The 13,341-nt window shown below is 53.7% G+C and overlaps 4 protein-coding genes across 4 annotated transcripts; 1 reads left to right on the forward strand and 3 right to left on the reverse strand.

The window, feature by feature from the left end:
- Positions 1–89: 89 nt before the first annotated feature.
- Positions 90–2,698, reverse strand: NCS54_00283700 (SCP domain-containing protein; the record flags this gene model as incomplete). The annotated part of the gene is made up of 6 exons (XM_053148425.1): positions 90–157; positions 211–518; positions 569–1,129; positions 1,182–1,200; positions 1,710–1,985; positions 2,677–2,698. The coding sequence occupies 6 exons, from the start codon at positions 2,696–2,698 to the stop codon at positions 90–92; spliced, it is 1,254 nt and encodes a 417-aa protein (XP_053004400.1).
- A 6,216-nt stretch (positions 2,699–8,914) lies between these two features.
- On the reverse strand, positions 8,915–9,772 carry NCS54_00283800 (NADH-ubiquinone oxidoreductase; the record flags this gene model as incomplete). The annotated part of the gene is made up of 4 exons (XM_053148426.1): positions 9,678–9,772; positions 9,342–9,569; positions 9,121–9,253; positions 8,915–9,055 (listed from the first exon to the last, which is right to left on the reverse strand). Exons 1-4 carry the CDS (start codon positions 9,695–9,697, stop codon positions 8,915–8,917), a joined length of 522 nt encoding a protein of 173 aa, XP_053004401.1. The 5' UTR covers positions 9,698–9,772.
- A 156-nt stretch (positions 9,773–9,928) lies between these two features.
- On the forward strand, positions 9,929–11,232 carry NCS54_00283900 (Hypothetical protein; the record flags this gene model as incomplete). The annotated part of the gene is made up of 3 exons (XM_053148427.1): positions 9,929–10,373; positions 10,429–11,072; positions 11,125–11,232. Exons 1-3 carry the CDS (start codon positions 10,124–10,126, stop codon positions 11,230–11,232), a joined length of 1,002 nt encoding a protein of 333 aa, XP_053004402.1. The 5' UTR covers positions 9,929–10,123.
- A 421-nt stretch (positions 11,233–11,653) lies between these two features.
- On the reverse strand, positions 11,654–11,915 carry NCS54_00284000 (Hypothetical protein; the record flags this gene model as incomplete). The annotated part of the gene is made up of 3 exons (XM_053148428.1): positions 11,654–11,691; positions 11,748–11,849; positions 11,903–11,915. The coding sequence occupies 3 exons, from the start codon at positions 11,913–11,915 to the stop codon at positions 11,654–11,656; spliced, it is 153 nt and encodes a 50-aa protein (XP_053004403.1).
- Between the last annotated feature and the right edge of the window lie 1,426 nt (positions 11,916–13,341).

The following is a 13,341-nucleotide window of genomic DNA, read 5'->3' on the forward strand; positions in this document are numbered from 1 at the left end:
CGTGCCCAACCAAGAAATACCTGGCTTATCAAATCCGGAGGTATAGACAGCTTTTACCGCTCACGACGAGAGGGGCCATTCGTGCCTTCTTAGACGGTGACGCGCTTCTCACCCTTGGGCTGGAGGACGTTGTCGCCGTAGCGGCCGCCAAAGTTACCTTTAATGCCACATTAGTATCTTGACTTGAGGTTGAAGGGGTGTAGGACTTACCCTGAGGGTTGTAGTTGCAGACGGTGTACCAAGAGGGGTACTGGAGGACAGAGCCAGCAGGGCACTTGACAGTGGCACAGCCGACCTTGGTGGAGTCCTTCCAGACAACCTGGGTGAAGTGGCCGTAGAGCTGGATGTTCATGCCATCAGGGGGGTTCTCCTGACCGTAGAAGGCCCAGTTGCCCATCTCACTGTTGTACCACTGGTTGGTGATACCACCGGCGGCGGACTTCTTCTGCATGGCATCGATATCACTAGTAGAACCCCAAGAGGCGAGGTTCTGGCCGTAGCCACCGTTGCCCTGCGTCCTATGTAGGGGTCAGTGTACAGTTCAACAATACATCAAACTTATACTTACATGTCGTGCTCGAAAACGCAGCCGTTGGCGGTGTTCTCAGCGTAGCCGGCGAGGGTCTCGTCCCAGACCAGATCGGGAGCAGAGTGGTTGGAGCGGTGGATGTTGTGGTAGTTGAGCATGACGGACTTGTAGTCGCCCTCAAGGGACAGGTCGTAGGAGCCGCTGGAGCTGCCAGACTCCTCAGTGGCGACGGGCTTAGCCTCCTCCTTGGTGGTTGGCTCCTGCTTGGTGGTGACAACGACAACCGAGGGCTCCTCCTTCACGGGCTCGGGCTCGGGCTCGACATAGGTAGGCTTGGGGGCAGGAGCCTCCTTGGTAGTAGGCTTCTGCTTGGGTCGGCGGCTCACGGGCTTCTTAACCTCGGTGGTGGGCTCAGGAGCAGGCTGCGCGGGCTCCTCAAGGAAGACAACGGCGGTGGGCGCAGGCTTCTCGGTCTCGGGGGCATCGCCCTCGGTGACGGTGACGGTGACATACTCATAGACCCACTCGGTAGTGAGGACACGCTTCACGAGACGCTTCTCGAGAGGAGCGCGAATGGGGCTGGCCGAGGCCAGGATGGCGCTAGCGCCGACAAGGAACATAGACGCCTTCATGGTGATCGGTAAAGAAGCACAGGACGAAAATGAGGTGAACTGGAATCGAGTCAGTTAAATAAGCTCGCAGGGAATTAGGTGTGGCTGAATTCGGTTGAGTCGACAAGGGATCAGTGTCGCTTGACAAGAGCTGTTTCCGAGGACGTTGGACGAAAGCGATGAGGCTGGCTGGACAAGGGAGTGGAATGTTGTTTCTTGTGGGGAATGTGTAAAGGAGCGTGGACGAGAACGTGTAAGACATTTGTTGATAGTGAAGACTCGGGGAAGGGGACCCATGAACGACATGATATCTGCATTTTGGTGTTGCAGATGCCGCCCCTCCCCAAAGGGAGGGGCTTTGTCGTCGATATCGGTTCTAACAGCCAAGGCGGGCGCATCCTTTATCGGGGTGCTTTGTCGAGGGCAACACCAGATGGTGTTCACACAAGGGAGGAAAATCGATAGTTGCTCCATCAAAGGCTGAGACGGTGGAGAAGGCGAGACAATGAGGACATGGGGCGGATGCAGGAACACGGGTGCGAGGCTCAGACAAAGTGATTCAGGCTTACATTTGTGGGATGCTTTGAGGTTGGTGGTAGTGGTTGGAGTGTCGCGTTGGGATAGTCGGACTATCGGTGGTGATTCAGAACCAGTCTGGGAGCGGTCGACAGCACTGCTGAAGCTGAGGATTCCGTCTAGGAGCCTCGGAGTATCAAGAGTTGGTGTGGTTGGACAACAAAGGTGAGGTCCAACGATAAAGGAATGACAGAGAAGGGAGAGCCGAAGGAGCGACGACTTGGTCTGCTTTGCGATGCCGAAGGGGAAATCGGGGAGGAAGTCGAGGGCTATTTCAACGGTTCAACCGGAGGGGCTTGGCTTTGAGTTTTGTGGTAAAAGGAGTGGACTGCAATGTCGTAGACACGCAAACAAAGGAGTGGACAGCCGAAGGTGGAGGAGAAAAGAAGGTCGGGCCCTGCTAGCGGTCGACGAGACTCTTGAACTTGGAGGGGGGTGAAGAGGGAGAGGGAAGAGGTCGAGATGGCTTCGGGCGGACGAGGACGTTAAAAAGGAACCGCACGGCGGGTCGCAGACGGCCGGCCGCTGCGAGACCAGGGATGATTGGCTGCGCGGTATGGATTGGATGCTTCGCAGGGGATCCAGGGATCTCGCCGGGGGCTGCAGAGGAGTCGAGCGAGTGCCTGGAGGAGGTGAGCCGGGGGGGTCCGAGAGGGGTGCGCTAGCACGGCAGGGGTAGCATCGCAGCACGTACAATGAGAAAATGAGCGAAGGTTTGTTAGTGAGAGCGCCTGGGTGAGGTCTGAAGCTTGTCGGTGGCGTCTCTTGGAAGCGTGAGAGTGGAGGGGAGGCGGACAGAGGTGGAGGCGTTTCGAAGGGAAAGTGAAGGGCGACGCCCCAGAAACGGGAAGGAAGGACCCCAGCGAGGAGGAGATGAGGCTTGTTTGGGGCGCCTCGCCAAGGGCATGGCAGCTGGCCAGCACTGGCTGTGAGGTTCCAATGCACTGCTGCTAGACTGACCCCTGGCGCTGAGCGCTTCCATCGAATAGTGGGGCCGCGTGCGCCAGGGGCAGGCTTCCCTGTTGGGCGCTAGAAAGATCGTGCTGCAAGGCACCAGGCACAAGGCAATGCGCGAGTGCCTTGGAGACCAGGCATGACGAATGAATGTCTAGGGTGTCGGGTGGCATGGAAGCTTGGGAGAACTTGGCAGAGCAGATTGAATATGTCAACAGCTCAACAGGTATTCACTGCAGTTCAATACAGACAACTGACATTCAATAGATCCTCCTTACAATATCTCTAGCGCCAAACCTGACTCCATTCTCCATCGAACAAGCTAGCAATGGCGACACATCTCCACGGCGATGGCCTTCCTCGGTCGTCGGCAAACGCACGGACCAACCCTCAACCTCGAACAAGTCGATGCAACCCCTGCTTTTCTGCTCCCCTTTTCCCGCGCCTTTTTGACGCCTCTGATGAAATGGAAGAGCCCGCCTGGACCGCAAGAAGCGCTGCTGCCCGCGCTGCTGCATCGCCCAGGTCAAGCCCAACTGGTGCCGCATTAGCGGGCGCTGACACATCATCCATCACCAACTTTGCATTCTGCCTTCTGCATTTGCGCATACGCGGGTCTGGGCAAGTTTCAAGGAATACGCCGAAACACGTCAGGAAAGAGATCTACGACGAGGCTTGCATCTTGACTTCTTTATTTGACTTGGTGAAGCCATCGCTTAGGCGGCAGATGGCGGCGGTCGAGACAGGCCCGAGCATCAGCGAGGCAATCAAACACGCGACCAGAGGCCCCGGCCTGGCTCAAACAGAAGCGGGATGAGAGCAATCAGCCGCGCATGCCCTTAGCTCCCTCCCATGTAATTGATCTAATCTCTCATCTGGCCTGTTGTTTGATGCTGAGTTTTGAGTTGCCGATGCAAGCTGTTGGTGGTTGCTTCTTCTTGTTGGTGCTTCCCCTCCTCGATGCCGTCCTATCCTCTCCCCTGGACTCATCATCCCCCCATCATGGTACCTAAACGAGAGACGCTCACTCTACTTCTAACATCATACCTTGTCATCTCTCTAGCCAACGAGCTTACCCCCGATCGGTACCGGGCCCTCCGAATCGGCATCCAAATCGAATCGAGGCCCTTCTCCGCTGCTGATCAGCTCCCATCAGGCTGAGGGAGAGTGGTCTAGCCCACTGACTCGCCCATCCTTTCCTCCTCTAATGATCTCCAACCAGGCACCCCCTAGAACCGGTCCACAGCTGATCATGCTGGAGAAAGCTGGGCTTGGCTTGGTGGAGAGTTGCTTGCGTGTTCCCTCGGGAAGTCAAAAGCCAAGTCTGCCAGCCCTAGGGGACATGCAAGCCTCTGGTATCCAATGCGTACGTATTCCACATTCGCCATCTCGACTCGCCTGAGCTTCAATTGCCGGAGGCTACTGGCCCCGAGGAGCCGAAAAGCCTCGCCCTCGGTAGTAAAATCCAAAGAGCTGGTTTCCGTTTGCGGGTTACACGGACTAGCGTCTGAGCCAGAATGCCACAATCGCAGAGAGCTTCAGGTTAAGATTATGCCTCGTATCCCCTTTGGAAACATGGGCATCCGATGCATTCTCCTGCAAGAGGTCGAGCATCAACAAACACGAAACGCATTCCTTCAGGTCGTGATCTGCCATGCATTGACCTCACCTGTGTTGACCAACGGGAGCTGGAGGTACGTACCGCTCCCCTTTCCCGTCCCTTGCAGTTTGTAGATGTGGCGCGTGCTGTGGCGAATGATGTTGGTCGGCTTTAACCAATGAAAGCCCCGTCGGCCGCCCTTTCCCCACCAAACAAGCTCCCCGGGAGTGGAGAGCCTCAAACCACCTCTTCACGGCGGGTCGAGGCGGGGCCTGCAGGCTTGGAAACCCGCTAAGGCCGTGCTCCGGCACTCTCTCTGAAACGGGACTAATTTGGCTGCTCCGTTCTTCATCTCCCGACCAGGGAGGGCATGGCATCTCTGCTGCATTGCCAACAACGACGGCAGCAATTGCGCTCTTGTGCGGTCTGTCATGACTTGTCACCGCCTGATCTTGGCCTGGTCAATCAGAACTGCTCATCTCATGACCGCCATCAAAGACCCCGTCCTGAATGTCATCGGTCATGTCCAAGGCCCCGGGAATGCCTCGCAAATGGCCTCAAACTCGGCCGCCTTTTTCTTGCTCCAACCCGCACAATTCCACACTCGGGCATTGGCACGTCGCAGAGTAACATTGGCGGTTCTCTCCTTTGCTGCAGGCTGCCAACACTGGTGAACCCAACCCAGGAGCCTGGGTCCAGTCCCGACATTTCCTTCACCTCCTCGACTGGTTGTCTGATTCACTGCAGGCCAGCCATGAACTGACCATGGCAGATTCTTTCAATGTGTGACTGCGTTGGCTTCAGTGGGCACATTGCTTCGTTGGACGTACAACCCTTTCTCAGCTGTGCCTTGGTTTGCTCTCGCCTCACACACCCCCTCCCTTTTTGCCTCCCTCAAAGCCAAGGAAGCCATCACACTCATTGTCTTGAAAGTACCAAGCTGACGAGACGGCGATTCAACCCCGATCCCCGAACACGGTCGACATGACACGGAAATCCTCTAGTCCCGTTCTCTCCCACAACCCGACCACAGGCTAATTGGCATTGAGTTTCTGAAGCAATGCCTCCGCCTCGTGGCGTCCAGCCTCATTCCTTTCAACAACACGATCGTAACCTTTTTAACAGAATTCCAGCAATCCCGAACCAGTCTCTAACTTAGTGTCCGGGATATGAGGTGGTCCAGATCCCGGTGCTTCGTGGCCTAGTAGAGTTTATCGATCAGTAGCCGAGTCTCATTTCGATGCCGGCAGCACCAAAGACCCGGATATCCTCGTCTATCGGGTTTCAAGACCGGAGAGAATGGAGTATGTCCCGGTCCGAACCTCTACTTCGGCTCCGTCTCGTTGGGTCTCGTGCCTAGGCGTCAGTGTAGGTCATGGCTGAACCCAGACACGATATCCGGCTCGACGTCTATTTCTTCACCCATTCGTATAGCTCATTGAGACGTCGTATTCATGTCAAGTTAGTTGATCCATCTCAATCCTTCATCATCCTTTAGACTTTGATTGATTGTTGTCCCCATCGCCAACATCCCAGCATCCTGGTCATATCCCAGCACATGGCTCCCCTGCTCCCCACAAGCCCCTTTCACTCTCTCCCTCATCCCACAATGTGCGTGACATCTCACCATTTAATCACCGACTCGAAAAGCAATAAGGAAAAAAAGAGGGAAATTTCGCCAGTCCGCGGCTCTCCGGCACGCATCCAGAAGCACGAGAATCCTCCCCGCACGGGCTCTTTCCATGCCGGGGATGTTGGGCCGCTCACAACATGATTACACACGTCGGGGGAGGACACTTCCGGACGTTGTTGTCGTCGGAACAACGCAGAGGCTTGTTGTCTGTGCATTATGTGCGATGTGATATGTCGATCAGTTAGTTGGTTGGTTGATCAACGTGGAGGCGCAGATTGGCGGTTTGAGGTACCAAGCGGAGTGTTGGTGTTGGCAACTTGTGCACTCCGCCATGAAACGTCGGTGGGATTTTCGTCTGAACTGGTTGGATCATGAAAACGAAACTGGTTCATCTTGTTGGAAGATGATGTCCTGTTTCTTGGCCGTTCTTTCCAGCCTGTTGGTTATACAGATGTTCATACCTGAGGCATGAGTGGTGGTAGTCAAGGGTAGGCATCGTCAGGTTGGAGGTTGTATTCACCATCGTTCTCTAAAGACGAAACACGCCGATACCAGTATCACGTTGCCAAATCACCGAGAGATGTCCTGGTGTACTTCAGAGCAGGTAAGGCATTGAGGCCAAAGTATATCTTTGTTGGGTACAGTGCTGCTTGATGACGCACAAACGTTGAGATTTGTGTTTTCTCTCGTAATTAAGCTTCAAGTTTCCATGCATTCAACAACGTATGACTCTTTTCATGAGTCAAATACGAAAGGTTATCGAGTAGCAGCAATACCATTTTTAATTATCTAAAACCCTCGTGTCCGCTGTTGTCGCCTTCCTTTGTTTCTGACAATGATAGTTCGATAGGTTGTAGGGCAATTTGCCGAAGATGTGATATAAACCATAGAAAACAATTGCGGTGATGATGAAAAAGCCTGAAGTTGGTCAACTGCGGCGCGGCCACGCATGACATCTCGGTTATTATTCTGAGTCACATGGATTTATTGAAATGGTGTTCAATCAATAACTGTCAAAGTTGGCAGTTGTTGTCGCGATCAGAGGCTCTCTTACATCTGCCATCGCTGACCCTATACCAATATCGTCTCAACCATCAACCACCAAAAAAGGGGAGAAATCCATTACCCTGACCAAGAACCCGTTCATCTATCCAGTAGCACTTCTCGCGGCCTTCTCGGCTCCTTCTCCCTGCATCTCGTACCACCGCCAAGCCCAAGATGCGTGCCACACTTCTGCCGTGTTTGCCAGATCGCGAGCATCGCATTGTTTTCCTCATGAGAAACAGCATCTCCTGACATGTCGTGCGCCCCCTCGAAACAACCCGACCTGTTTCAAAGAGGTCTAGTTCTCGTGATATTTTTCTTTCTTTTCTTTATCTTTGGAAGAGCTGAAAAAAAGGGAGGGGTGTAGATGATCTGGGCCAACCAATGGTGCGGGCCAACCTGGACTTAAAACACGGCGCTTCCAAGCGGCCAGTTTGTCGTTTCACCAAGCGCAGAAGCGCTCGATTGCCTGTCAAGCGTAGGTTCGTTTCGAGGATGGAATGGTCGAGAGATGGTGAGGATACTACTCTGACTTACCAGTAGTGGCATCATTTGAAGTGATTTCAGGAAATGAGAGGCAGATAGTGAAGCGTCGCTAAAATGAACAGTTGTCAGTACATTCGTAGTATAACTATCACTACGGTCCCTTCATTCGGTCTTTCTCTACTATATTTCCCTTCAGCCTGGAGCGAAACTTACTCAAGTACGACACCAACACTGAACCGGGTCAGCCCACCTGAAGAGGCACTCGCCGTCTCGTAGCCCAGCACATGAACAAAGCCGCTTCACCACCAACAATGCAGCCGAGATATACGAGCCCAACCATTACCACCCTATCGATGACGTGCACGTTGAAACGAAACGGGTGGGCGCATGCCGACGCGTTGCTGGCCCCCCGGCCCCAGCAGTTCTGAGCGAGGCCGAAACAGATGACCCGGCCACCAGACTTGGGATGAAGCCGAGGCGTGGTGGTCATGCGGCTGGATTGTTTGTGGAGAGGCTTTTGTGCCACCCGGGAAAAGATCCAGTCATCGCCGAGAGAAGCTTCTTTGGGGTAGCATGATGTGACGAATCCTCAAACAGGTGGCATAGCTGAAGATGACCGAATTCGTAACCATCACGACCCGATGGCTGACGAAGCCTCTCCGAAACTCGACGTGAACTTGGCATAGTCCATGTCCTATTCGCTGTTCAAGCCATAGTTCTGGGCATCTAACCCTCGTCCTACCACCGGCAACGTTGCCTCCCACCTGCGTATCAGGTTACTACAGCCCAGGATGTCGATATACCCCAAACCCACCAGCAAGCACGGGGTTTGGACACCGCTGATAAGCTCGCTGGTAATTCTTGCTAGTTCGAATTCTCTGGTTCCGCAAGCATGTCAGTTGGTTTCCACAACACCAAGTAAGGAGGGATCTCTTGCCGACGCAGGCTTCACAACTTACCCGAGATGCGCGATATTCATGGAATGCCTCCCCAGGCATGTCTCGGAAGGTCGTGTATCGGGCGTTCAAGGCTTTCTACATCATGCTGCGCGCAGGGTTCTCGCTCTGTGCCAGGTAGTAATGTGCTGACAACTCAACTCTGTAACTGTAGTTTGAAAATGACAGGTTGGGTTGCGAGGTGACTGGTAATGCCGTGCTGGTTAGACGGGCCATGACGTTCTGCAGAATCGGACACCCACAGCGTACGTCGCGGGGAACGTGTTAGGCCGTGAGCAGTCCGAATCATGCTCGTCTTCGCTTGATGTTGTATAACTGACCTGCGGCTCTGTTCGTTGTGTGAGTCTGCTTCCGAGGACCTGACGGCTCCTCTCGGCGTAACATCCTAGCAGCTGTTCATTGAGAAAGCACCAAGTACTTGGCTGACAAGCCATTGTGTTCAGATTCAACAATTGGTAATCCACTCTGTGATTCATTCGGCAAATGTACATGATCGAGTCTCGATCTTTCAATGCTTCCAGTTCCTTATTGCTTCGCCTCCTCCTGCCCCGGGATAAAGGGCTTGCCGTCGCCAGGGCCGATGCGCACGTCGGCAAAGATCTGCTTTGGTCGAAGGTGAACGGGGGTGACGTTGGTGGGCTGGTCGGGAACCTTCTTCTCGAGTTTCTGCGAGCTGGTGTCAGTATATACATCCCCGGGTCGTCGTGTGCCGGGTGTCCAAGGTGGCATACCAGGTTGTCAAAGACACACTTGTTGAGCTTCCACTCAGCAGGGCGGCACTGCCACAGCTGATGATTCCGGTCGTCCAGGCACTCCCAGTGTTTACGGAACTCGGCGAGGCAGTGGGTGTTGATGTCCTGAATGCTGTTGATCCGGTCAGCGGTCATATCCAGTCCACGCATTGCAGCTTCTTCCAGTTCGATCCATGTCCAGAGAAATAAAGGCAACGTACACGCTGGAGGCGCATCGAGTGACCCGTCGGCCCTCCTTCAAGCACTCGATCTCTCCTCGGCCGGGGTTCTCGTTCTTGCATTGCATGTAGTCATCGTTGTAGTCGCGGCACCGGGCACCGATGAAGAAGGAGGCAGACAGAAGAGGCGCAGAGCTAGCACCGACCTCCTTCACGGCGGGGATATCATCGGGCAATGGGGTGGTGTCAATGAGCACCTGCTGGTTGAATCTGGTGGATCGATCGGTTAGCCATTTTCCTGGTGTCCCGGGAGCCAATTGCACCCGCTCGCAGCTCCGGTGTCTCTATCGAAGGGTGATCAATCGTGGGTGGACGTACTGGGGCCTGCGGGTAGACATGGTGCCGATGTTCTGCGCTTCCGGTCTTCGAACGTTGCGGTGATTCCAGAGACGGGAGTGGGAATGTGAGGTCGTTCGGCTAGGATTTGAGAGCGTAAGGACGGAATTGGTTCGCTGTGATTGGTTGCAGTGTGGGGCGAGGCTGGTGCACGAGGCTGAGATGGGGCGTAGTGAAGGTAGCTTTGTTTTGGTGGCTCCAGCTCCAATAATTTCGAGGTAGCCCAAAACAAAGGCAACCATCGTCGACTTGACTCTGCAGCCTCGCAACATCACAAAGCCCCTTCACGACGGCAAAATACCAGCTTTGTCACTGCCAGATCTCCTCAGTCGCAGTATCGTGTCGGTTTGCTTCCCATAAGAGCGACTCCAGCTGAAGCTCAAGCTCAGCTCGCCGCGACACCAAGCTCCTATTCGCAAACCTTCATCATGTCGCTCTTCGGTCAAGCCAAGCCTACGAGCTCCTTGTTCGGGCAGTCGCAACCTGCGCAGACTGCGCAGCCAGCCCAGACGCAGGGCTTCGGCTTCGGCCAGTCTCAGATAGGGTCCCAACCGGTCAAAATCAACTCTCTCGCCGCGTCGATCCAGCAACAGCAACAGGCTCAGCAGATGCCCACTCTATCTCAGTCCCAAGCGCAGCTGGCAAACTCGCTATGGCAGCCAGGCAAAGAAACCCCCCGTATGTTGCTCAACTACTGCTGCTTGAGCGCGACGCAAGACTGACCTTGAACCAGACCAGAAGCCCATCCTTGAGCAGATGAAGCTCGTAACGGAAAAGTGGGATGCCTCGAATCCCAACTGCGTCTTCAAGCACTACTTCTACAATAAGGTCGACGAGAGCATCGTTCCCTACTTCAAGCCTCAAGACTACGAAGACCCTCGCGAATGGGAGGAAGCCCTACAGAACAAGCCTGCTCCAGGCTTCATGCCTGCCCTCTGCCGGGGCTATGCTGCCCTTGCCGACCGTCTCTTGGTTGAGAAGCGCGCCCTCTCTGAACTCAACATTCGCCTGCACCAGATCAACGGCAGCCTGGACGCCATTCTCCAACGCCACGAACTCGAGACCGAGGTGCGAGCCGTCGCTGCTCACCGACGACAGACGACCATCAGCGAGCGATGTCTGGCGCTTGCCGCACGGGTACAGGTTTTGCGCAACCGCGGTTACGCGCTGAGCGGCGACGAGGATGATCTTAGCAGCCGACTTCAGTCGCTGGAGAGGGAAGTGCAGGATCCCGCCGTGGGAGCGAGGGAAGAGGAGCTCTGGAGCAGGCTTATCGTGCTAAGAGGGTATGCCGACCAGCTCAGCAAGGAGATGGACACGCCCGCCGGCACAGAAGGAGCCATGCTCGATCCAGAGCATGAGGCCAAGGCAAAGAAGGTAAGTTTATATGTTATCGCATTTGAGGATCGGCTTGGCTAACTTGCGCTAGGTGCTCGAGGACTATGAGAAGCAGATTCAGCATATCAAGAAGGAGCTTGAGTCTCTTTCGATTGACTACACGGAATGGGAGAAGACACGAAACCCCCACTCGAAATAGACGTCAGGCTGCCGGGCATGAAGGTAGAGCAATTACTTGTCTTTGATAATATGTACTTTTTGTGGCATTGTGTGGGAGTCGGGACTTTGAGGATACGGTCATCATAGGCGTCACACGGGATAGGAATATTTTAAAAGCAAAGACTTGAGCAGAAGATAAAGCTTTGAGTCTCGTCTTGAATATTTGTAAGCACCACTGGTGCATGTGTGTGTATTCATGGGAGAAATATCCTTGCGTGGCTCCATCCACGTCTTCCAGGTATGATACAGATTAATCGTGAGCCTTTCCGTCTATCCGGTCCGCCTCTATCGTACACGGAGCGCCATTATCCGCAGAGCCTGCAAGCCCGAGACTCTATCAATGCAGCATCCTTGGGTCATGTCTTTTTTTTTTTTGATTCGTTCTTGGTGAGGGGCGGGGTTTAAAAGATCTTGCCGCAGAGGTCGATGGCGAAGGGGGCTGAGGCACAATTAGCGATGTTCTGTGAGAAAATTGAAGCGCGGGAGAAGTCGTACAGAGGTACAGGAGGACGGCGGTGGCAACGGCCTGCTGGATGGTAAAGGTAGCCTCGGCCTCGAGGGCGCGAATCTCCTCCTGGGACTGCTGAGGGGGGGCGACTGCGAGGGGTCAGTTTAAGCTGCACAATGAGTAAATGGCGTAGGTTCCATACATCCTCCGAACATGTTGACTGTGTATATAAGAGCGTGAGGGAATTCGGCGTTGGGCAGTGCGGGTTGTTGGAGCTATGATGCTATCTCCAAGTGCCAAAGAAATTTGACAAGCGCCTTGGGCGGCCGAGCCGCGCGGGCCAATCAGAGCCTGCGATCTCGACCGGGTCGGGGTTCTTATCGATAAGACAATCGCCGAGTCCGGATCACGGAGGACGGGATGGAATTCAATACATTGCTCCGTGCTTCTTTTTAGAAATGAACCTCTTTTAGAGGCTTTGTATCCATGGCATATTATTTGATTATTTCTTTAAGGAAAGTCGTAATCTCTATAGTTACTGTCTCGAAACAAAGACATTTTCATACCTCGCCTTTGTTAATTTCCCTCAACTACCGGACGAGTTAACCACATGGCCTGGCATTTGAACCCAGGTGTCTTACAAAAAAAAAAAAAAAGGACGGAAGAAGAGGAGACAAAGGGAATATTTGGCCCTTTGGTGGTTCACGACCTAGGCTTCTTGTTTTGATATCCATGGATCCATGCATGAGCAGGGGTAAGTAACAGCGTGTGTGTGTGTGTGTGTGAGTGAGTGACAGACAGTGTCAGCCTTCACTGCAATTTTAACCCGCTCCGAGGCCAGAGAAAATCCAAAATGAGAACGAAAGTAGAGGGCGATGCATCTTCCCCATGTATGGGCAGGCTCGCAGCAGCACACCAGCGTTGTGGCTGGCTCAGCCATTTCACTACACTTTTGACACTCGCCGCGTCCGGATCGTGGAGGAGTTGAGGACGGGATCCAGTACAATGCTGGGTGCTTCCTTTCAGAAATATGAACCTCTTTCAGAGATTCCGTATTCATGGCTCATCATTTGATTACTTTTTGAAGCAAAGTTATAACCTTGGTATTCCGGCAACAGACACATTGGCCGACACCATCTTGGTGGCTCTTGGTGATACTTCAGCATATGGCCCAAAATTTTAACTATGTTACAAGGCAAGGTCGGAGGAAGAGGAGTTGCAAGAGGAGCACCTGGACCCTTGGCGGTTCATGATCAGGCCTTTTGTTTTGATATGGGAGCTATCCATGAGCGGGCAGCATGTCTAAGCCGCCGTGATCGTCACCGGGGGCGCACAAGTGATCCTCCTGCACTGCAATTTTAACTCACGCCGAGGCCAGAGAAACTGGACAACGAATCTGACATAGTCCGCGGCGGCTGTGAAACGATTCGTTGTAACAAACGAGGTGGTAGTTGTACACTGAAGAGAAAGGTATAGTTGTAGTAGATGGTTATGGAGATAGAAGATAGCAGATCGTTATTGTCAACCTGAAACTTTCGAGTTCAAACAATCCTGTCGCTGATCTAGGTATATTGATATGGGTAATTGATTTAACGGGTATCTGCCATTCGCGGGACCCACAAGCATAGTTTTCATATGTCC

The sequence above is a fragment of the Fusarium falciforme genome, chromosome 2 (assembly GCF_026873545.1).
Source record: "Fusarium falciforme chromosome 2, complete sequence".
In the NCBI taxonomy this organism is placed as follows: Eukaryota; Fungi; Ascomycota; class Sordariomycetes; order Hypocreales; family Nectriaceae; genus Fusarium; species Fusarium falciforme.